Source organism: Vidua chalybeata, chromosome 4 (genome assembly GCF_026979565.1).
Source record: "Vidua chalybeata isolate OUT-0048 chromosome 4, bVidCha1 merged haplotype, whole genome shotgun sequence".
Classification (NCBI taxonomy): Eukaryota; Metazoa; Chordata; class Aves; order Passeriformes; family Viduidae; genus Vidua; species Vidua chalybeata.
In genome coordinates this window covers 72,200,470-72,223,736 of record NC_071533.1, presented here as the reverse complement: position 1 = coordinate 72,223,736, position 23,267 = coordinate 72,200,470, and the positions used below count along the sequence as shown (strand labels likewise).

Genomic DNA, 23,267 nt, shown 5'->3' with positions numbered 1-23,267 from the left:
CGAGCCTGCCGGGATCCCAACAGGATGGGAACGACAGGGATTCTCTGGGATTGTCAGCACAGGAGGGATGGGCATGGTTTTCTCACTCTTTCTGCCTGAACTCCATGCTGGGATCTTCCCGAGCCTGCCGGGATCCCAACAGGATGGGAATGACAGGGATTCTCTGGGATTGTCAGCACAGGAGGGATGGGCATGGTTTTTTCTCCCTTTCTGCCTGAACTCGGTGCTGGGATCTTCCAACAGGATGGGAATGACAGGGTGGGAATGACAGGAGTTCACTGGGATTATCAGCACAGCAGGAATGGGCATGGTTTTCTTGGCCTTTCTGCCTGAACTCGGAGCTCGGATCTTCCAACAGGATGGGAATGACAGGAATTCTCTGGGATTATCAACACAAGAGGGATGGGCATGGTTTTCTCACTCTTTCTGCCTGAACTCCATGCTGGGATCTTCCCGAGCCTGCCAGGATCCCAAAGTCCCTGTGAGAGCAGGAATTCACTGGGATTATCAGCACAGGAGAGATGGGCATGATTTTCTCGGCCTTTCTGCCTGAACTCCATGCTGGGATCTTCCCGAACCTGCCGGGATCCCAACAGGATGGGAACGACAGGGATTCTCTGGGATTGACAGCACAGGAGAGATGGGCATGGTTTTCTTGGCCTTTCTGCCTGAACTCCATGCTGGGATCTTCCCGAACCTGCCAGGATCCCAAAGTCCCTGGGAGGGCAGGAGTTCACTGGGATTATCAGCGCAAGAAGGATGGGCATGGTTTTCTCTCCCTTTCTACCTGAACTCAGAGCTGAGGATCCTTCAGGGCCTCCTGGCATCCTAAAATCCCTGGCAGGACAGGGATTCACTGGGATTATCAGCACAGGAGGGATGGGCATGGTTTTCTCTCCCTTTCTGCCTGAACTCCATGCTGGGATCTTCCCAAGCCTGCCAGGATCCCAAAGGGATCCCAAAAGGATGGGAATGCCAGGGATTCTCTGGGATTGTCCCATGCTCAGGAAGGGTTGAGCTGCCAGCACTCAGGGAAGGTTCTGAGGTGGAGGATGAGGAGTGCAGGTGTGCTGGATGTGCCTGGCTGGTGTTGGATGAAGGTTTTTTTTTTTAATTTAGAGATGGGGTAATTGAGAGGTGTTTTAAAAAAATGCTGCCCAGGGCAAGGGGTTGGGACTGGAGGAGCTTTAAGGTCCATTCCAACCCAAACCATTCTGGGATTCCAGGATTCAGGGAAGGAGGCTTGAAAGGCACCTGGCTGAGCAAGACAGAGTCTGGCTTTGGGGTGGGGTACAGAAAAACCAAGGGAAAACCAATTTCTGCAGCGTTTCCCATGGGGTGGGGGTGGCTGTCAGTCTGCAGGGGCTGGACATACCCATCCCTGGTGGCATTGGTAGGTCCAGACCAGCTCCAGGAGCGATGCCAAGGTCAGGATCCAGCCCTAGTCCCAGTTTAGATCCAGCCTTAGTTCCAGCTCAGCTCCAGCTCCAAGCCCACTATGGATCCAGCCCCAGTTTGAGCTTGGATCCAGCCCTAGTCTCAGCATGGATCCAGCCCTAGGCCCAGCTTGGATCCAGCCCTAGTCTCAGCATGGATCCAGCCCTAGTCCCAGCTTGGATCCAGCCCTAGTCCCAGTTTAGATCCAGCCCTAGGCCCAGTTTAGATCCAGTCCTAGTCCCAGTTTGGATCCAGTCCTAGTCCCAGTTTGGATCCAGCCCTAGTCCCAGCTTGGATCCAGCCCTAGTCCCAGTTTAGATCCAGCCCTAGTCCCAGTTTGGATCCAGCCCTAGGCCCAGCTCAAATCCAGCCCTAGGCCCAGCTTGGATCCAGCCCTAGGCCCAGATTGGATCCAGCCCTAGTCCCAGCTCAAATCCAGTCCTAGTCCCAGTTTAGATCCAGTCCTAGTCCCAGCTTGGATCCAGCCCTAGGCCCAGCTCAAATCCAGCCCTAGTCCCAGCTTGGATCCAGCCCTAGGCCCAACTTTGGATCCAGCCCTAGGCCCAGCTTGGATCCAGCCCTAGTCCCAGCTTGGATCCAGCCCTAGGCCCAGCTTGGATCCAGCCCTAGGCCCAGTTTGGATCCAGCCCTAGTCCCAGTTTGGATCCAGCCCTAGGCCCAGCTCAAATCCAGCCCTAGGCCCAGCTTGGATCCAGCCCTAGTCCCAGTTTAGATCCAGTCCTAGTCCCAGCTTGGATCCAGCCCTAGGCCCAGCTTGGATCCAGCCCTAGTCCCAGCTTGGATCCAGCCCTAGGCCCAGCTTGGATCCAGCCCTAGGCCCAGTTTAGATCCAGCCCTAGTCCCAGCTTGGATCCAGCCCTAGGCCCAGTTTGGATCCAGCCCTAGGCCCAGTTTAGATCCAGCCCTAGTCCCAGCTTGGATCCAGCCCTAGGCCCAGTTTGGATCCAGCCCTAGGCCCAGCTTGGATCCAGCCCTAGGCCCAGCTCAAATCCAGCCCTAGGCCCAGCTCAAATCCAGCCCTAGGCCCAGCTCAGCTCCAGCCCAGCTCAGCTGCTGGGCCTGCACAGCTCAAGGTGGTTTAATTAATCACAGATCATTTCTGCAGTGCCTCCCCATTAACCCCCACAGCAAAGTAACTAATTACTCATTAAGGCAGGGAAGCTCTCTGGGACAGGACACTCAGCACAGAGCTCTGCTCCCGGCTCTGGCCTGGGTTAATCTGTGAGCTCCTCGCTGGCCTCGGTACTCATTAATGGGGCCCTGACTCATCAAAGGCTTTGGGATGAGGGAACCTCAAGGATCATCCTGTCCCACGGCAGGGACACCTCCCACTGTCCCAGGTGGATCCAAGCCCCAGTGTCCAGCCTGGCCTTGGGCACTGCCAGGGATCCAGGGGCAGCCACAGCTGCTCTGGGAATTCCAGCCCAGCCCCTCCCCACCCTCCCAGCCAGGAATTCCTTGCCAAGATCCCAGCCCAATCTCCCCTTTCCCACTGGGAGCCATTCCCTGGCTCCTGTCCCTCTGTCCCTTGTCCCCAGTCCCTCTCCAGCTCTCCTGGAGCCCCTTCAGGGACTCTGAGCATTCCCTGGATTTTTCCCTTCTCCAGGGGAACATTCCCAGCTCTCCCAGCCTGGCTCCAGCCCTGGAGCAGCTCCGGGTTCTCCTCTGGGCTCTCTCCAGCAGCTCCACGTGCTCCTGCTGTTGGCCCCAGGGCTGGGGCAGCTCTGCAGGTGGGCTCTCACCTGAGGGGCAGAACCCCCCGTGCTGGAGCTGCCTCTCGGGCCACCAAAGCCAGGGGACAGGCAGGGGGGGACGTGGCTGAAAATGGCCCACAGGGCCGGGAGCGAGGCCGGCCAGAGGGACAGGAGGGGACGTGCAGAGGCTCCAGGAGACGCTGCGAGGGCCCTGCCAGCTGAGCAGAACGGGGTTTGCTGTTCCAGCGCCCTCCAGCTCCGTCCTGCACATCCCAGCACAGCTCCAGGACATCCCAAAACGCTCCTGACTCGTGCCTCTGCATGGTGGACGCGTCTCCAGGGGCCTCTCCGGGGCCGTGCAGGATGGGGGTCCCTGTGTGGGCACCTGGGCACCGCCAGCCCTTTCCCCCCTGGCAGGGGGGGAGCGGCTCCTTTACCTTTGGCCCCGGGCAAAGGCAGCGGCTGTTTGCCAGCCCGGAGCCGGGCACTCGGTGTCCCGGCCGGAACGGCCGAGCTCAGCACTTCTGGGCTCCGGGAAGCCAAGGTCGCCTTCCCCCCGCGCCGGGAGAGCGCTCGGGAGGGGCGCAGGAGCTGAGCGAGGTCTGCGAGGTCAGGGGCGAGCTGGGCTTCATTTGGGCGGCTCTAGGGGGGGATTTAGGGGCTCAGCCCCGCCGCTGGCCCCGAGCCCTGCTCACGGCCAGGAAAACAAAACCCAGCCGCGGCTTTGGCTCCTGCCTGACCCGGCTCAGCCCACCCCGGCGCGGGCACAAAGGGCACAGTGTGTCCCCAGCGCGGGGAGGGGGCTCAGGAGGGTCCCCCGGGGCTGCTCGGGTGGGCGATGTCACCCCAAGGCACCGCACCGAGCCCTCCCCTCGTGCCCCAAACTGCTCCGGAGGCCGTCGCGTAGCATTTTTTAGGGATTTCAGCCGAGGAGGCACCTGCACAGCTCCTGCTGCAGCTTTATGTCCCTGCCCCGGGGGAAGGAAAAGGGATAAAATGCCCCGCGCAGGGTTTTGCTGCAGGAGGCACGGTGGGAAGTTGTGGAATTTGGGGGGAAATCAGAACTGCCTGGGGGGACACCCCAGGGCTGGAGGGTTTTTGGGCTTGAAAGCTGCACTCGATTGCCAGCAGGGAGAGCAGAGTCCCTGGCTCTGTCCGGGATGCAGGGGAGGGTGGCTCGTTTTGGGGTCACTCCCTGCAGCTTTCCCCCCTAGCCCAGGACACAGCACTGCCCAAATCCCGTGGCTCCCCACGGGGACACACGGATCCGTTCGGATACACCTGCCCAGGTGAGCTGTGGGGATCAGGAGAGCTCCGGAGAGCTCCAAACTCCTTTATTTTCAACGCCCTTTTGTATTTCCCCTACTCGAGCCTCCGGCAAAGCCCTGGGCGCCGGGACGCGGATCCTCAATTACAAAACGAGTGTCCAAGGGATCGGAGCGGAGGCAGGAGGAGGAGGAGGAGGCTGGAATCCCGCTCCATCCCCTCCCGCCATCCCGCTGCTTTCCCAGAGGCATTCCCGGGCTCCCCGCTCCAGCCGGGCTCTGTTCCCCGGTCTCGGGACGCCCTCAGCTGGTGACTGGAAATGTCGGGAAAGGAAAATAAAACTTCCATGGCATTTTGCCTTTTCATCGCGCAGCGCCCGCGGGGGCACGGGCTGGGAAGGCCGGAACCCAGGGAATGCTGGTACCCGGAGAACCCTGGCACCCGCAGTGGCGCTGGCACCCGGGGGATTTTGGTACCCAGGGGATTTTGGTAGCCAAAGATGCTGGTCCATGGGGGGATGTTGGTACCCAGGGGGATGCAGGTACCTGGAGGATGCTGCTACCCAGGGGCTGCTGGCACCTTGGAGTGGTGGTACTGATGGATATTTGTACCCAGGGGATGCTGGTACTTCGTGGATGTTGTGGGGAGTCTTAATTTCTTTCTGCCCGGGTCGGGATTAAATCACGAGATGCTATTTCGTGTTCGGACTCAGGTGTTTATCAGTGCTTATCTCTGTCACACTCTCACAAACCCTGGGTTCTGCTGCACTCCAACAAACTAAAAATGCAGCCCCATCTCTCTCTCTGCAAGGCCTTTAAGGATAAACTCTCCAATTAACAAATGACACCTCGATTATTTTCACTTTTAACCCAATAACCAAACACCCGTGCCCTCAGTGTGGGCTTTTTTATCCAATTACACAAAACCACCCAAACCCATGGAGAAGGAGAAGGAGGAGGAGAAGGAGAAGGAGAAGGAGAAGGAGAAGGACCAGCCTCTGCCCTAAAACCTCCATCTTGTTTTATTACTACATTCTAAACCCTTAAACTCTGAGTTTCCCAGCCTGTGACATCACACTCTTCTATCCAAACTCCACCCCACAATCCCAGTTCCGCCATTCCAGTCTGGAAGCTTCTCCACAGCCCCAGGTCAATGCAGAGCTCTCCTGGGGGTCAGCACAGAAAGTCTGGAATCCTCAGGATTCCAACACCCAGGGGATGTTGACAGCCAGGGGATGTTGGTACCCAGAGGGATGTTTGGGGATGTTGGTGCCCAGAGGGATGTTTGGGGATGTTGGTACCCAGAGGGATGTTTGGGGATGTTGGTGCCCAGAGGGATGTTTGGGGATGTTGGTACCCAGAGGGATGCAGGTTTCTGGAGGATGCTGGTGCCCAGCAATGGTGACAGCCAGGGGATGTCCAAAAGCAGCTCTGTCATTTCTCCCCGGGCAGAGCTCTGCTCCTGGAGTGGGAATCCCAAAGCCAGCTCATCCCTGGGGTCACAGAGAGATCCCAACACCAAAGAGCTGCACAGTGAAATGGGGACATTGAGGGGATGAAACCCCTAAAAATGGGAGAGCTGGGAATGTTCCCCTGGAGAAGGGAAGGCTCCAGGCAGAGCTCAGAGCCCCTTGCAGGGCCTGGAGGGGCTCCAGGAGAGCTGGAGAGGGACTGGGGACAAGGGACAGGAGCCAGGGAATGCCCAGAGGGCAGGAAGAGATGGGGCCTCGGGAAGCTCTGAGGTTATTTGATGCAGAGAGCCAGATCCCAAAAGAACATCCCTGCCCAAGAGGGGATGGAAAAACCCCCACGGATGCAGGTGAGGAGAGGGGGGGATATTTTAGCAGCAGCCAGCCCAGGGAGGCTTCCCAGCCCCACCAACCCCAGCAGGAACCAAATCCCAGAACATTCCCAATGCCAGGGTTGGGAGCTGCAGAGGGATTTTTGCTAATGAGTGTCCCAGGCAGGGAGGAAAGCTGAAAGCAGGCAGCAGGGCTGGCTGGGCAGGAGGGGTCTGGGAGCTTGGCAGGGTTAGATGAACACAGAATTAATGAAAGGGCTCAGAGAGGGGAGGACATGGCTCCAGGAGGGAATTCTGGTGCCTTGCTGGGTGAAGGCAGTGCTTAAGCCAGGATCCCCCTCCCTCCCTCCCTGGCAGGAATTCACCCACCCTCAAAGACACAGCAGAAACCCCAGAGCAGACACGCTTCATGATTTTAATGATTTTAGAATTTTCATGATTGGAGAGCCAGGGGGACAAAATCTGAGCTGCAGGGTTGGGGTGGAGGGGGCACAGAGGGGCACTGGGCATTTCCAGGGCACACTGGGCTTCAAAACAACTTTTCTGCACCAGCTCTCCAGAGGAAAAGCCTCTGTGTGTCTGTGCCTGCTGGAATCTGATGGGAAAATGACCAAAAAAAACCCCACAAATAATTAAAAGGAAGGGGCTGAAGCCCCAAAGGAAGGTTTGGACCCAAAACCTGCAAGGGGAGCAGGGCAGGAACTCAGGGCTGTGTCTTTGCTCAGGTTTCTGAGAGCTGCTGACCCCAGCCGGGCTCCCAAAATTCCCAACTCCTCCAAGGCCAGCTCCCTCTCCTGGCGGCTGCTGGTGGGAAAAGCACCGGGAGAGGCTCTGCTGTGCCTTAATGCGGAATTCAGAGCGGCCCGGCCCCGCAGGAGGAGCGGGAGCCCCGGTGAGCAGGGGACAGAGCCGGGCTCTGCGGGGACATCACCACCCCAGGGCCAGAAGGGCTCCCGTGGGGCAGAGGGGACACAGCCCCAGCCCTGCTGTGGCTTCTGCGGGGCTGGCAGAGCCCCCGTGTGCCAGGCAGCCCTTGGCTCCCACAAATTCCTGAATTTGAACCTTCCAGGGCCATTCCGTGGGGACCTTTGCTCCCAAATCCCTGGGAGCAGAGGGATTCCAGCCCTGCCAGCGAGGGCTCAGCAGCAGGAGCTGCTGCCCAGCCCCAGAGGGCACCAGGGCTGTTTATAAGGCACACAGAGTGTTTTAAAATCTTCCCAAATCCCAGGCTTCGAACACGGTCCTGCAGGAGGCACCAGGAAAAGGCTGAGCTGGAAGCAAAGCAAGGAGGCAAAGGTGGAGGAGCTCAGATGTCAAAGAAATCCACGTGTGCTCCGGAGGGAAAGGAATCCTCCTGCAGGAGCCGGAGCAGCTTCTGGGCTGACACGGAGCTGTCGATGAGCTGCCCCTGCTCCTGCAGCCTCTGGAAGTGCTGGCGCATCCCAGCGTCTCCAGTCCTGGTCCGCGCCTGGAGCTGCATGTCCGTGTCCAGAGGCCCTGGGGAAAAGGACAAAATCACCACAAAAATCACTTCAGGAGAAAGGAAAATCCTTGTTTTCCCCTCTGCTCTGGAGCCAGGCTGGGAGAGCTGGGAATGTTCCCCTGGAGAAGGGAAAAATCCAGGGAATGCTCAGAGTCCCTGGAGGGGCTCCAGGAGAGCTGGAGAGGGACTGGGGACAAGGGACAGAGGGACAGGAGCCAGGGAATGGCTCCCACTGGAAAAGGGGAGATTGGGCTGGGATCTTGGCAAGGAATTGCTGGCTGGGAGGGTGGGGAGGGGCTGGGCTGGAATTCCCAGATTTGCTGTGGCTGCCCCTGGATCCCTGGCAGTGCCCAAGGCCAGGCTGGACAGTGGGAGGTGTCCCTGCCATGGCTGGGGGTGGGATGGGATGGGATGGGATGGGATGGGATGGGATGGGATGGGATGGGATGGGATGGGTTTTCAAGTCCCTTTCCCCCTCAACCCATGCTGGAATTCCATGATCCTGATGGAAAAGCTGGCTGGGAGATGGCCTTTGAGTCCAGCTGCCTCATCCAGCACGAGGAACCGGCCTCCCACTTCTGCTGCTTGGGGGCTGCAGGGGCAGGAGCAGGGCTGGGCTGCAGGAATGCCCATCCCCAAAGGCAGGAGAAGGTGGACAAGCAGCAGGGAGCTGCTCTCCTCACCCGGGGCGTAGCTGAGCACGCGGACTCCGGGCTCTTCCAGCGCCAGCACGTGGAACATCATATCCCGGGCAGCCTTCCCGGAGCAGTAGAGAGCCCAGCTCGGGAAGGGCTCCAGGGCACACAGGGAGGAGATGTTCACCACGGTCCTGTGGCAGCCAGGCCGTGCCCCAAAGGCCCTCAGGGCCGTGGAGGTCAGGCAGAGTGCCGAGCTGATGTTGAAGGAGAAGTAGGTGTTGATCTCCTCCAGGTCGGTGAGGTCCAGGAAGGATTTGGAGATGTCTCCCAGCGAGCCTGGGAATGGCAAATGTGGAATGGTTTGGGGTGGGTGGGATCTTAAAGAACGTCCTGTCAGCACCCTGCCATGGAAGGGGCACCTTCCACTGCCCCAGGGTGCTCCAAGCCCCAGTGTCCAGCCTGGCCCGGGACACTTCCAGAAAGATGGAAAAATGAGTTGTTGCAGATGGGATCAACCCCACAGCAGATCCCTCTGGCTGCCACGTTCCACACCCAACACTTCCAGAGCTTTGAGATCCAGCCCCTGCCGGGTCCCACAGCAGCCTGAGGAGCCCAGCCCAGCCCATTTCGGGTCACGCTGACCCGGCAGTGACAGGGGACAGGGACCTGCCCTGCCACCCCTCTGCCAACGCTTGGAGCACAATGTCCCCAGGGGCCACCACGGGCCCTCCTGCAGGTCCAGAATCCTGGAACCCACGCGTGGTTTACAGCCACAACGGGTAAAAGGGCACCCAAGGCACTGAAGGCACAAGGAAGCACCCACAAGGTGGGGCTGGAAGTTTGTCTGAAGGTTTGGATTTGGGGAGCAAGGGGATGAGAAGGCGCAGGAGGGCAACCAGCTCTTCCTATGGCACAGCAGAACCCTGGGAGCAGCAAAGCACTGCCAGGGACCCCCTCCCCAATTAATTCCTTTAAAAAACCCACGCCGGCACAGGCTGGAACCCCCGCAGCTCCTTTTCTCTTTTGGGTTATTTGCTGGCACCCCAAGCCCGGAGCGAGCCCCGGCTCAGCCGGAACCGCGCGGGGCTGACCCGGTTGGCCCCGGGGGCGGAGGGCAGCGGCTCGGGGAGGGAACAGGAGGGGACAGGAGGGGACATCCGTGTCGTACCGGCGTTGTTGACCAGGAGCAGGCGGCCGAAGGACGCGTCCTGCAGCAGCTCCCGCAGGGCAGCGCCCGCCCTCCGCAGCCCCTCCTCGCAGCCCAGGTCAGCGGCCACGCATTGCACCCGCAGCTCGCTGCCGCCGGAGCCGCTGCCGGGCTCACTCCCGGCGTCGCTCCCGGTGGCCCCGGAGCGCAGCTCGGCCGCCAGCTCGGCCAGCGCCGCCGCGGAGCGCGCCAGCAGCAGCAGCACCGAGCCGGGCCCGAGCTGCGGCGCCAGCAGCCGCGACAGGCTGCGGCCGAAGCCGCGGGAAGCGCCGGTCACCACGCAGGCGGTGGCGGCCCAGCGCCCCGCTCCCGGTGCCGGTGCCTCTCCCGCTCCTGGTGCCGGTGCCGCTCCCGGTCCCGGTGCCGCTCCCGGTGCCTCCCTCGCTCCTGGTGCCGCTCCCGGTGCCGCTCCCGGTCCCGGTGCCGCTCCCGCTCCCGGTGCCGCTCCCGGTGCCCGCTCCATCCCGGAACGCAGCGGAGGGGGCGTGGGAACGCGCCTGCCCACGTGACCCGCCCCATTCACGCCCCCGCCGCTTTGTGAATGGCCGCTCGGAGCGCGCGGGCAGCGCCGCCGGCTCTGATTGGTCGGCCCGCTGCGCGCTCTGGGGGGCGTGGTCGGGGCGGGGCGCCCCCTTGCGGCCGCTGTGAGGGGCTGAGGCTCCCGTGAGGGAGCGGCGGGGCGGGAACGGGAGCGGCACCGGGAAAAGGAGCAGGAACGGGACCGGGAACGGGCCTGGGACCGGGAACAGCAACGGGACCGGCACCGGAACCGGCATCGGAACCAGCAACGAGCGCGAACGGCACCGGGTCTGGTAATGTGGCTGCGTCCCTGGAGCGCCGGGCCTCGCCTGCCCGCAGCGCGGCCGCCTTTGGCCTTTCCCTCCCGTTACGTTTTGTCGATGCACTTTTCAACATATTTTCCAAATATTTTAATCAAAATTTATGCTTTTAAAAATATATATTTATATTTAATTTTTCCCTTTTATTGTGCCTGCCCAGAGGTATTTTCCAAATATTTTCATCAAAATTTTAATGCTTTTTAAAATACACATTTATTTTTAATTTTTCCCCTTTTATTGTGCCTGCCCAGAGATATTTTCCAAACATTTTTAACCAAAATTTTAATGCTTTTTAAATATATATATTTATATTTTTCCCCTTTTATTGTGCCTGCCCAGAGATATTTTCCAAATAATCAAAATTTATGCTTTTTAAAATATATATTTATATTTATTTTTCCCCTTTTATTGTGCCTGCCCAGAGATATTTTCCAAATAATCAAAATGTATGCTTTTTAAAATATATATTTATATTTTTCCCTTTTATTGTGCCTGCCCAGCCTTGTCCCCCCTGCCTCTCCTGCAGGGCACCAGAGCCTTCCCTGCCCTTTTCCCTCTGCCATCCCCACTTTTGGCACCCAGCCCTGGTACTTCACTAGGGAGTAAAAGGCCTCTCTGCTCAGAAAAAGCCCTAAAATCCTTTCCAAAAAGAAACACCTCCGTGCCTGACGGTGCAAACAGCTCTGAGGGAGGCTTTTCCCAAGGAATACCTGGTTTGTATGGCAGGAGCTGGCAGCAGGGCTTGGATTCCCAGCTGTTCAGTGCCGGGCCAGATGGTTCCAGGCAGGTAATGGAGTGGGATTGCACTCAATTAAGCAGCCACAGGCTGGGCTGGAACCCTGCAGCACTTTAATAAAGCATTAAAAATTCATGGCGTGGCAAAAACCCAAGAGCGCTTATTTGTTTTGCTAAAGCGAATCTTACACATTCGGCGAAATTAAGATCATCAGCAGAAAAATAAGACAGCAAATGTGTATTTTTTTTTTTTTTTTCACAAGTCTCTTCCTGATGGCAGAACTTGCTTCAGTCACTGCCAGTTCCCCCCTTCCCCCTTTGGCAGCTCCAGTCCCCTGCATCCATCAGGATTGCTGCCCTGCTTCCCAGCCTGGAGTGTCCCTGCAGCAGCCCAGTTCTTCCATCAGGAGATTCCTGATCCCTGCAGGCGTTCCCAGGGATCTGGATTCACCTTTGGAATGTGTTCCTGCCCACGGTGGGAGCTGGGAATGGGATGGGCTTTAAGGTGGCTTCCGACCCAAACCATTCTGTGGTTCAAAGCAGGAGAGGGAGGGCTTGGGAAGGATTTCATTTTTAGCTGCTAAAAGTTGCTCCTGCTAAATGTAAATTTTTAAAAAATAATTAAAAATCAGTGGGAGGGAACTGGTGACCAAACGAGCCCAGAGCTGGAGCTGGAGACCAGAGAAATTATCATGGAATCCCAGAACAGTTTGGGTTGGAAGGGATCGTAAAGATCATCTCATCCCAGGGCAGGGACACCTTCTGCTATCCCAGGCTGCTCCAAGCCCAGTCCAGCCTGGCCTGGGACGCTTCCAGGGATCCAGGGGCAGGCACAGCTGCTCTGGGAATCCCATTCCAGCGCCTCCCCACCCTCCCAGGGAAGGTGAGTGTCTGAAATTCCCGAAGTTGCTGTGCATCCCTCCCAGCCGGCGCTGGGGGGACTCCAAGCCATGGCAGGGATCTGCTGTGCCTGCCCGGCCCTGCTGGTGACAGGGACAGAGGGCAGGGAATTCTCTGCTGCTGGGACAGTGCGGGGCAGATGGAGCTGGATCCGCACAGGGAATAGCAGGAAATCCCCAGAACTCTTCCATCCGTGCTCGGGCTGTGGCTGGGAGGAGCAGCGCTGGTGTCAGGGGATCACAGAACCCTCAGGGCTGGAAAAGATCTCTGGGATCACGGAATCCAGCCATCCCAGCAGTGCCCAGGCCACCGCTGCCCCTGTCCCCAAGGGCCACATCCGCAGGGCTTCCAAAGCCCTCCAGGGGTGGGGACTCCAGCCCTGCCCCGGGAAACTTCTTCCAGGGTTTGGTTGTGTCAGTGACATCGAAACTCCAGAGTGATGTGAGGGCAGCTCCTTCCAGAGGGAAAGCCCACCCCAGAGCACTGCCCTGCTGTGACACTGCCCTGTGACAGTGCCCTGTGACAGTGCCCTGTGGCACTGCCCTGTGGCACTGCCCTGCTGTGACACTGCCCTGTGACAGTGCCCTGTGACACTGCCCTGCTGTGACACTGCTCTGTGACACTGCCCTGTGACACTGCCCTGTGACACTGCTCTGTGACACTGCCCTGTGACACTGCCCTGCTGTGACACTGCCCTGTGACAGTGCCCTGTGACAGTGCCCTGTGGCACTGCCCTGTGGCACTGCCCTGCTGTGACACTGCCCTGTGACAGTGCCCTGTGACAGTGCCCTGTGGCACTGCCCTGTGGCACTGCCCTGCTGTGACACTGCCCTGTGACAGTGCCCTGTGACAGTGCCCTGTGACAGTGCCCTGTGGCACTGCCCTGTGGCACTGCCCTGTGACACTGCCCTGTGGCACTGCCCTGCTGTGACACTGCCCTGTGACACTGCTCTGTGACACTGCCCTGTGACACTGCCCTGCTGTGACACTGCCCTGCTGTGACACTGCCCTGTGACACTGCCCTGTGACACTGCCCTGTGACACTGCCCTGCTGTGACACTGCCCTGTGACACTGCCCTGCTGTGACACTGCTCTGTGACACTGCCCTGTGACACTGCCCTGTGGCACTGCCCTGCTGTGACACTGCCCTGCTGTGACACTGCCCTGTGACACTGCCCTGTGACACTGCCCTGTGGCACTGCCCTGCTGTGACACTGCCCTGTGACACTGCCCTGTGGCACTGCCCTGCTGTGACACTGCCCTGCTGTGACACTGCCCTGCTGTGACACTGCCCTGTGACACTGCCCTGTGACACTGCCCTGTGGCACTGCCCTGCTGTGACACTGCCCTGTGGCACTGCCCTGTGACACTGCTCTGTGACACTGCCCTGTGACACTGCCCTGTGACAGTGCCCTGTGACACTGCCCTGTGACACTGCCCTGTGACACTGCCCTGTGGCACTGCCCTGTGGCACTGCCCTGCTGTGACACTGCCCTGTGACACTGCCCTGTGGCACTGCCCTGTGGCACTGCCCTGTGAAACTGCCCTAGGGCACTGCCCTGTGACACTGCCCTGTGACACTGCCCTGTGACACTGCCCTGCTGTGACACTGCCCTGCTGTGACACTGCCCTGTGGCACTGCCAGGGCCCCTTGGAGAGGACCCTCTGAATTCCTGGGGCACAGGACTGGCACCGGAAGCTTTCAGGAGGAGCCCCGGGGGTTTCTGTCCCTGCAGCAGGACAGGGCTGGCAGCCACCTGAGGTGGCCCTGGATGCTGTCACCATTGCCATGTCTCCCAAGGTGGCCCTGTCACTTGTCACCATTGCCGTGGCTCCCGAGGTGGCCCTGTCACTTGTCACCGTGGCCGTGGCTCCCGAGGTGGCCCTGTCACTTGTCACCATTGCTGTGACTCCCAAGGTGGCCCTGGCTGCTGTCACCATTGCCATGGCTCCCGAGGCGTCCCTGTCACTTGTCACCGTGGCCGTGGCTCCCGAGGTGGCCCTGTCACTTGTCACCGTGGCCGTGGCTCCCGAGGCGTCCCTGTCACTTGTCACCGTGGCCGTGGCTCCCGAGGTGGCCCTGTCACTTGTCACCATTGCCATGGCTCCCGAGGCGTCCCTGTCACTTGTCACCGTGGCCGTGGCTCCCAGCGCTGCAGGAAGGGTGGCTGTTGCCTCTCTCCTGAGCTCCCTGTTGGCTGCGTTGCCCCAAGGCCACCCCAGCTGTGGGACCCCCGGTGTCTGTCCCCAGAGCTCATTGTGGCACCTCCCGAGGACAGCCCGGCTCGGGCCATCCTGCCTCCCGCTGAATCCCGCTGGATTTGTGGCAGGATGGAGAACGGGCTGGGCTGGGAAGCACAACAGGATCCCCACTCCTGCAGCTGTGCTGAGAGGAGGAGCCTGCAGGGAGGAAATCTCTCATTTCGGGGTGAGAGGGGGGATCTCCCTCCTCATAAACTGTGGCCCCTCCTTTGCCATCCTGCAGCCCAAGCACAGAATTCCCAGACGGAACAGCCCTCGGGTGGGATTTCACCTCTGAGGTCTTCAGATCCTGCCTCGATGGAGCTAAGCCATTCCTGTGGGATTTGGGAGCATTTAGAGACCCCAGTGTCACCAGGTGACACAAGCAAAAACGACGCAGCACAGCCTTGGTCACGATGAAGAGACTCATTTATTTCCTCTGACTCCAACCTTTTATAGTTCTCAAAAGGTGCCAGTGGATTGGAGGGTGAACGTGCCACCTCTCCAACGACACTGGACAAACTACCTGTACATCAAATTTCTCCGCCTCTATGAAAGAATGCAAAACAAGAGGATATTTACAGAAAGTTGTGTGGGAAAGCTCTCTACAAAAATGTAAACTCAGAAGGCTTTAGAAAACTCTTGATAACCAGGGCGACACCCCAGCACAGCTTGGCAAAAGATCTTCAGCCCAAATTTCCACCAGAGATCCCCGAGCTGCATTTAATGAAAGCAGAAACTCAGATTTGGAAAATCCTTCACAAGGGTTGGTTTCAGTCAAGGTGTCAGGGCATGGGTTGGACACGTTGATCTTGATTCTTCCAACCTCGTCATTCTGTGAATTCTGCGAGTTCTGTGAGTTCTGTGAGTTCTGTGAGTTCTGTGAGTTCTGTGAATTCTGTGAATTCTGTGAATTCTGTGAGTTCTGTGAGTTCTGTGAATTCTGTGAATTCTGTGAATTCTGCGAGTTCTGTGAGTTCTGTGAGTTCTGTGAGTTCTGTGAATTCTGTGAGTTCTGTGAATTCTGTGAATTCTGTGAGTTCTGTGAGTTCTGTGAGTTCTGTGAGTTCTGTGAGTTCTGTGAATTCTGTGAGTTCTGTGAATTCTGTGAGTTCTGTGAGTTCTGTGAATTCTGCAAATTCTGTGAATTCTGTGAGTTCTGTGAATTCTGTGAGTTCTGTGAATTCTGTGAGTTCTGTGAGTTCTGTGAATTCTGCAAATTCTGTGAATTCTGTGAGTTCTGTGAATTCTGTGAGTTCTGTGAGTTCTGTGAATTCTGTGAATTCTGTGAGTTCTGTGAGTTCTGTGAGTTCTGTGAATTCTGTGAGTTCTGTGAATTCTGTGAGTTCTGTGAGTTCTGTGAATTCTGTGAGTTCTGTGAGTTCTGTGAATTCTGTGAGTTCTGTGAGTTCTGTGAGTTCTGTGAATTCTGTGAAGGTTGAAGCCAGAACTCCATGGCTGAAATCCATCTTCAGTCTGCCCAGATAATAATTTCCTGCAGCCAGATGAAAAAGTGGAATAAAATCCACGAGGAAACAGAAGGTGTCATTCGGAGCATCCAGGTGTGTCCCAAGGAGGGATTTGATTTCCTACAAAAATGTTAGGGTTAAAAATTGATTTCAGTCCTTAAATGTAACACAGAGCAGGATTTTAACCACTGTGCTGTGGCTGGAAAATGGGGGTTTATCCTGCAGAAATACCTTGTGGAAGAGTGGAATATTTGGAAGACTGGAATATTTTCTGGTTATATGGATGAATGCACGTGAGGCCAACAAAGCGCAGGGGCGAGGGCACCTGCGGGGTGGAATCCCCGTGAATCCCACTCTGGAATTCCGGCCTGGCTGCTGCGGGTGCCACGCGGGTCCTTTCCTTTCCTTGCCTTCCCCTTCCCCTTCCCCTTCCCCTTCCCCTTCCCCTTCCCCTTCCCCTTCCCCTTCTCCTTCTCCTTCTCCTTCTCCTTCTCCTTCTCCTTCTCCTTCTCCTTCTCCTTCTCCTTCTCCTTCTCCTTCTCCTTCTCCTTCTCCTTCTCCTTCTCCTTCTCCTTCTCCTTTCTCCTTTCCCCTTCCCCTTCCCTTCCCTTCCCCCGGCAAAGGGCGGCCAAGCCGCGGGATTCCCGCAGGCCGGGGCGGGATCGCGGTCCATGGGCAGCGCTGGGCGGAGTGCGGCGGAGGGAGGCAGGGAGGGACGAGCCGCGGGCGGCTCTGCGGGAGCAGGGATGTGTTCCATTCCCTGGGATTGCCCGCAGGGTGCTGAAGGTCAGCCCTGCAGAGGGAATCCGGGGAATCGCTGCTCCCCCAGAGCAAACGGGAGCGGTGCCGGGGCTGTCACCGCGCCTGGCGTCGCGGGGTCTGCCTGCTCCCGTCGTAGTTGTGACAAAGCCGATACAAAGCAGCGCGCTCCATTTTCAGAAGGCTTCCAGCTGTTTTTATTCTAGCATGCATGCTCTTTATACATTCTTACAAAGCTCGTAAGTTTACACTTTACTCATTGGTCAGGAAAGACAAACAAAGTGCTCGTTGTAATAGGCAGCTGCAGGTTTCTCTTATTTGTCCTTCCTTCTTTCTGGGTTTCTGTCAATGACCTTGGTAGGAAATTCTTTCAGGGGTTTGATCCTCCTATCAAACTCCTCTCTGGCTCACGGAAGTGGCTGTGAAACCTCTTCTTCCACATGCTCCGGGAGGGAGGGAAAGCGAGCCCGGGGCGTGCCCAGCCTGGCTGGGAGCTGGGGGCTGGCGAGGGCAGCAGGGAGAGCAGGAGGAGCTGGGGATGGAGGAGAGGAGCCGGGAAGCAGCTCCAGGGCTCCAGCCCACATCCCAGAAGGAGATTCCCTGAGTGTCCCTGCAGGAGGGGTTTTCCAGGTGAACACCGTCTGGCCTTGTTTGAGCCTTTCTTTGCACTGTTAATTCCCGGGTTTGTGGCTAAACCCGCGATTCCACTGGGAAATGTTTTCCTGAATGGCACTGGAGAGAGCAGATTTAAGCCTGGCTTGGCCTCGTGCCCGCCTGTCACTGCTGGATGGAGGGGAGGAGAGCACGGAGCCACCTGGAAAATCCTGCAGGGAGAAGGGGAAAAGGCAGGAGATGTTGCAGGAGTTGACTAAACCACAGCACAAAAAGAAACCCCCAAATAAACACAACAAGCAAGAGGTTGTGCAGTTAAAGACGAAAAAAAAAGGAAATAAATTCTGATAATTGCGTTGCTCCAGGGATTCGAGACAGCTGCTCCTGGCTTTGGGAAGTCATGGACAGAGGCTGATTGTTGAACCAGAAAGGAACTTGCACACGAGGCTTCTCCAGCTCTCCGAGCCATCACATTGATTTTGTTAGGAAGTTTTGGCCCACTAGGGAAGTTCTGGAGGCCTGGAAAACACCACGAGGTCAGTAATGAAAAGAGGGAGATTTTAAAGCATTACCAGGCTGTTGTCAGCTCCATAAAACCCAATTATATGGAGCTTCATTAGGAGGAAATTAAGAGAACGTAGAAGGGTTAATGGCAGCCAGGCGGGTTTAAGGCCAATAGACTCTGTCAGGCAAAGCCAATCTCATTTTTTAGGATTATGAGCCATTTTTTAGGATTATGAGCCATCTTTGCTACACCCGTGTTGGCCTTGCCCGATGATTTGATTAATAAATTCCAACAATACCCATTCAGCACGGTTATGGCAGTGACTGGGGAGAAGAAATAAATAAATCAACTTCTTGTGGACAGGCTCTGAAACGGGACAAAGTTTGTGTGGCAGCAAATAATGAGGACAAATCCCAGGCAGCCGCCAGCAATGCATATTCATGTGAAGGTGACAAATGCTGGAGCCTGGGGACAAAGAGTGGAGCTTTTCTTACAGAATGGAACATTTTATCCTGAGCAGAGCTGGAGGTGGTGGTGGGGAATCAGCCGGACATGGGGCTGGGGTGACGCTGTGGCCAGCAGGGCTGGTGGCTCCGGGTGACGCTGTGGCCAGCAGGGCTGGTGGCTCCGGGTGACGCTGTGGCCAGCAGGGCTGGTGGCTCCGGGTGACGCTGTGGCCAGCAGGGCTGGTGGCTCCGGGTGACGCTGTGGCCAGCAGGGCTGGTGGCTCCGGGTGACGCTGTGGCCAGCAGGGCTGGTGGCTCCGGGTGACGCTGTGGCCAGCAGGGCTGGTGGCCCGGGGTGACGCTGTGGCCAGTAGGGTTGGTGGCCCGGGGTGGTGCTGTGGCCAGCAGGGCTGGTGGCTCGGGGTGACGCTGTGGCCAGCAGGGCTGGTGGCTCGAGATGGCGCTGTGGCCAGCAGGGCTGGTGGCCCGGGGTGACGCTGTGGCCAGCAGGGCTGGTGGCTCGGGGTGACGCTGTGGCCAGCAGGGCTGGTGGCTCGGGGTGACGCTGTGGCCAGCAGGGCTGGTGGCCGGGGGTGACGTTGTGGCCAGCAGGGCTGGTGGCTCCGGGTGACGCTGTGGCCAGCAGGGCTGGTGGCCCGGGGTGACGTTGTGGCCAGCAGGGCTGGCTGTTGGTGGCCACACCACATCAGGGAGGAGCAGATGGATGGGGTTCCCTTTGGGCTTTGGTTTTGGGGACCATTTGATTTCTGTTCCTTGCTAATCCCATCCTGGGCTCATCCTCAGCAGCACCAGGGGTTGAGGGAGGGGATTCTGTCCCTCTGGCCTGCCCAGGTGAGAGCCCACCTGCACAGCTGCCCCAGCCCTGGGGGGGACATGGAGCTGCTGAAACCAGGCCAGAGGAGGAACCCAAAGATGTTTTGAGGGTTAGAACAAAACATCTGAACATCAGAACACCTCTGCCCTGGAGCCAGGCTGGGAAAGATGGGGATGTTCACCTGGAGAGGAGAAGGATCCAGGAAAAACTTACTGCAGCATTCCAGCGCTATAAAAAACAGAGAGAGCAACTTTTTATACAGGCAGATAGTGGTAGGACAAGGGAAATGGTTTTAAGCTAAAAGAGGAGAGATTTAGGTGGGACCTTGGCACGGAATTCCTGGCTGGGAGGGTGGGGAGGGGCTGGGCTGGAATTCCCAGAGCAGCTGTGGCTGCCCCTGGATCCCTGGCAGTGCCCAAGGCCAGGTTGGACACTGGGGCTTGGAGCAGCCTGGGACAGTGGGAGGTGTCCCTGCCATGGCAGGGGTGGCACTGGGTGGGATTTTAGGTCTTCCAAACCTAAACCATTCAGTGATTTTAAATTCCCACCTCTGTGAATTTAAATTGTGCTCAAGACCTTTGTACCACAATCTCCTGGGCTGAGCAGCCCCCTCGCAGCAGATCCAGTTCCTGAGATCCTCATTTGAGAGAACACGGGGCGAGCCCTTGGGGCTGGACCTGGTCCTGGTGGGTCCCATCCTGTGATTAAACCCATCGCGGATCGTCACCACCGCTCCCTCCCGGCTGTTTGTTTAAAGCTGAACGATCCGCTGCCTGCAGCACAAACCGCGCTCGTTTCACTGATAACAGTCATTGATAACAATCCCCCAGATGTCACCGCGGAGCCGCTGGGATTGAGTTCCCATGGGAATTCCATGGCATGGATTCCCTTGGCCGCGGGCAGCTCCCGCCAGGGCTGAGCTCCAGAGCGGTTCTGTCACCGCTGGGCTGCTCCTCGCAGGGGGAATTCCTGCAGGGATTGTCCCCGTGCTGCCAGGGACACTGCTGGGAGCTCCAGCCCTCCTTCCCTGGGACTGTCCCCGTGCTGCCAGGGACACTGCTGGGAGCTCCAGCTCTCCTTCCCTGGGACTGTCCCTGCACTGCCAGGGACACTGCTGGGAGCTCCAGCCCTCCTTCCCTGGGATTGTCCCCGTGCTGCCAGGGACACTGCTGGGAGCTCCAGCCCTCCTTCCCTGGGACTGTCCCCGTGCTGCCAGGGACACTGCTGGGAGCTCCAGCTCTCCTTCCCAGTGTCCCCGTGCTGCCAGGGACACTGCTGGGAGCTCCAGCCCTCCTTCCCTGGGACTGTCCCCGTGCTGCCAGGGACACTGCTGGGAGCTCCAGCTCTCCTTCCCAGTGTCCCCGTGCTGCCAGGGACACTGCTGGGAGCTCCAGCTCTCCTTCCCAGTGTCCCCGTGCTGCCAGGGACACTGCTGGGAGCTCCAGCTCTCCTTCCCAGTGTCCCCGTGCTGCCAGGGACACTGCTGGGAGCTCCAGCTCTCCTTCCCAGTGTCCCCGTGCTGCCAGGGACACTGCTGGGAGCTCCAGCCCTCCTTCCCTGGGATTGTCCCTGTGCTGCCTGCGGAGTCCCCAGTGGAGCTGTCAAGGCTCTGCAGCGCTTCCTTGGGAACAGTTCCCGATCCAGCCCCAGATCAGGATCCACCCTGTGATTTACACCCCCATTCTTTCCACTGCTGATGTATCTCTTCGATTCTTGGCTCTAGGAAAGCTTCTGCATCACCAGAGGTGGGGACACTGGCAGAGGGCACATTTCCTCCCTGGTGTCACATCCAAAGTGACACCGTGGTGGGGAGAGTTGGTGAGCTCCACGTGAACTGAGGGAGCACCAGTGTGCTGAGGAGCGGCTGAGGGAGCTGGGAAGGGGCTGGAGACTTCCTGAGGGAGCTGGGAAAGAGCTGGAGAGTTCCTGAGGGAGCTGGGAAGGAGCTGGAGAATTCCTGAGGGAGCTGGGAAGGGGCTGAGCCTGGAGCAAAGGAGGCTCAGGGGGGACCTTGTGGCTCTGCACAGCTCCTGCCAGGAGGGGACAGCCGGGGGGTCGGGCTGGGAACAGGGAACAGGGACAGGAGGAGAGGGAATGGCCTCGGGGGAGCCTCGGGGTGGGCACTGGGAAAATTCCTCATGGGAAGGGCAGGGGTGGAGTCCCCATCCCCAGAGGGATTTCAAAGCCTTGTGGATGTGGCACTTGGGGACACAGTGAGTGGTGGCAGGGCTGGGGAATGCTTGGACTCCGTGTTCCTAAAGGTCTTTTCCAACCTTAATGACTCTGAGCTTTCACCAGGCTCTCCTCGCTCCGCCTGTGTCGTTCCAGTCCCGGAGCCTCATTCCGGGGACTTCTTTTATCCCCTTTCATTCCATTAAGTGACAGTGGAGCTGTCCCTGCCCTTGGCAGGCAGGTTGGAGCCAGATGATCGTTGGGGTCCCTTCCAAGCCCTCCCATTCCACGACTGCACGTTATTGAAACCAGCAGCGTTCCACCTGCACAAGCAGCGCTGAGGGAGGCCCGGGTGTGCTCACACAACTGGAGAGTTTGATTTCTGTCTCCGAAGGTGAAACAACACAAGCAAAGGCAGGTGGTGTCACAATCACACCTCGGCGGCGTCACAGTCCGGGATTCCTGCTCTCCATCCTGCTGTGGCATTCCCGTGCAAGGACAGCACCTGATAAGGTGTGGTGGGAACGGGACATTCCGGCGCTGTTTTCCCAAAAAAAACTGATAACAGGAACAACCAGCTGCAGCCAGGAGACCTTGGCACCCAGGGGCGTTCCTGCAGGACATCCTGCCGCTGTTTCTGGAGGAAGATCCGCCGTGTCCTTGGCTCCCGCAGCTCACGGGGATGCACCGCAGCCGGCAGGAGCCAGCTGAAGGGCGGAGCGGTGTCTGCGGGAAGGAGCTTCCCTCTGCCGGGGAAGAGGTGTGCTCATGTCCTGGCAAACAATTCCGGGGGGACACCATGGCTGGGAGCGGCTTTGAGATGGGGCTTAATGTCCCTAGCGACCTTGGGCAGCAGGTTTGTCACAGAGCCCGGACACTCCCGAAACAGACAAGTGGGAGCTCCTGAACTCCGGGGTTAATTTCAAACTTTGGAGTTAATTTCAAAGCTTGAAATTAATAAGGGTTTGAAATTAATAAGGGTTAAATAATAGGGTTAAATAAGTTAATTTGAAATTAATAAGGGTTTGTCACAGAGCCCGGACAGACTCCCGAAACAGAGCTCCTGAACTCCGGGGTTAATTTCAAGCTTTGGAGTTAATTTCAAGGGTTTGTCGCAGAGTCCGGACATGCTGGCTCCTGAAACAGACGGGGCTGCGCGAACGTTGGGGTAAAATGCCAGGTTCGAGGGGGGATAGGGAGCAGGCGGCTGGGGAAGGCTGCACCTTCCTCAGCAACGGGGAAAGGAAGAGTTTGGGATAAAAGGGAGCCCGGCCGTGCCCCCCGAAACCTCGAGAGAGAAAACCCCGCGGGCTGTGCCTGGTGACCTCTCCCTTTATCCGAATAAAGCTGCGGGACTCCTCTGTCTCCTTTATGGACACCGGCTTTTCACAGCGGCGTTTTCCATGCACTTCGGGACCGCAGTCACCTTTTTTCATCGTTTATGGGGCTGAGGGACGGGATGGGGCCGGAGGAGCAGGGGCTGCCTCTGCTCGGGGCAGGGACACAGGATGGGTGTGCTGGGATGTCACAAGGGTGTCACTGCCGTGGGGCTGTGTCCTGTCATGGGGGAGGACACGGGGACTGTGCCACGGGGCTGTGTCCCCTTAGGGGGTGTCCAAGGCATGGGGCTCTGTCCTCTCAGGGGAGGACACGGGCCTGTGTCCCCTAAGGAGGTGTCCAAGGCATGGGGCATCACAGGAGGCAGTGCCATGGGGCTGTGTCCTCTCCTGGGTACAACACGGGGACTGCCATGGAATTGTGTCATTCATGGAAGTGTCCAAGCCATGGGGCTCTATCCTTTCAGGGGAGGACACGGGGCTGTGTCCCCCAAGGAGGTGTCCAAGGCATGAGGCATCACACGAGGCAGTGCCACGGGGCTGTGTCATTCACAGAGCTGTCCAAGCCATGGGGCTCTGTCCTCTCAGGGGAGGACACGGGGCTGTGTCCCCCAAGGAGGTGTCCAAGCCATGGGGCATCACACGAGGCAGTGCCATGGGGCTGTGTCCTCTCCTGGGTACAACACGGGGCAAGCCATGGGGCTGTGTCCCCCAGGGAGGTGTCCAAGCCATGGGGCTCTGTCCTCTCAGGGGAGGACACGGGCTGTGTCCCCCAGGGAGGTGTCCAAGCCATGGGGCATCACACGAGGCAGTGCCATGGGGCTGTGTCATTCACGGAGGTGTCCAAGCCATGGGGCTGTGTCCTCTCAGG

The 23,267-nt window shown here is 58.2% G+C and overlaps 1 protein-coding gene and 1 long non-coding RNA gene across 2 annotated transcripts; one reads left to right on the top strand and one right to left on the bottom strand.

Moving 5' to 3' along the window:
• Positions 1-6,619: 6,619 nt before the first annotated feature.
• SPR (sepiapterin reductase) lies at positions 6,620-10,042 on the bottom strand. Its single transcript, XM_053941844.1, has 3 exons — positions 9,508-10,042; positions 8,385-8,675; positions 6,620-7,715 (listed from the first exon to the last, which is right to left on the bottom strand). Exons 1-3 carry the CDS (start codon positions 10,007-10,009, stop codon positions 7,525-7,527), a joined length of 984 nt encoding a protein of 327 aa, XP_053797819.1. The 5' UTR covers positions 10,010-10,042; the 3' UTR covers positions 6,620-7,524.
• A 10,334-nt stretch (positions 10,043-20,376) lies between these two features.
• On the top strand, positions 20,377-22,435 carry LOC128787523 (uncharacterized). Its single transcript, XR_008430728.1, has 2 exons — positions 20,377-21,915; positions 22,178-22,435. It is a non-coding gene; the product is annotated as an uncharacterized LOC128787523 (long non-coding RNA).
• The last annotated feature ends 832 nt before the right edge of the window (positions 22,436-23,267 follow it).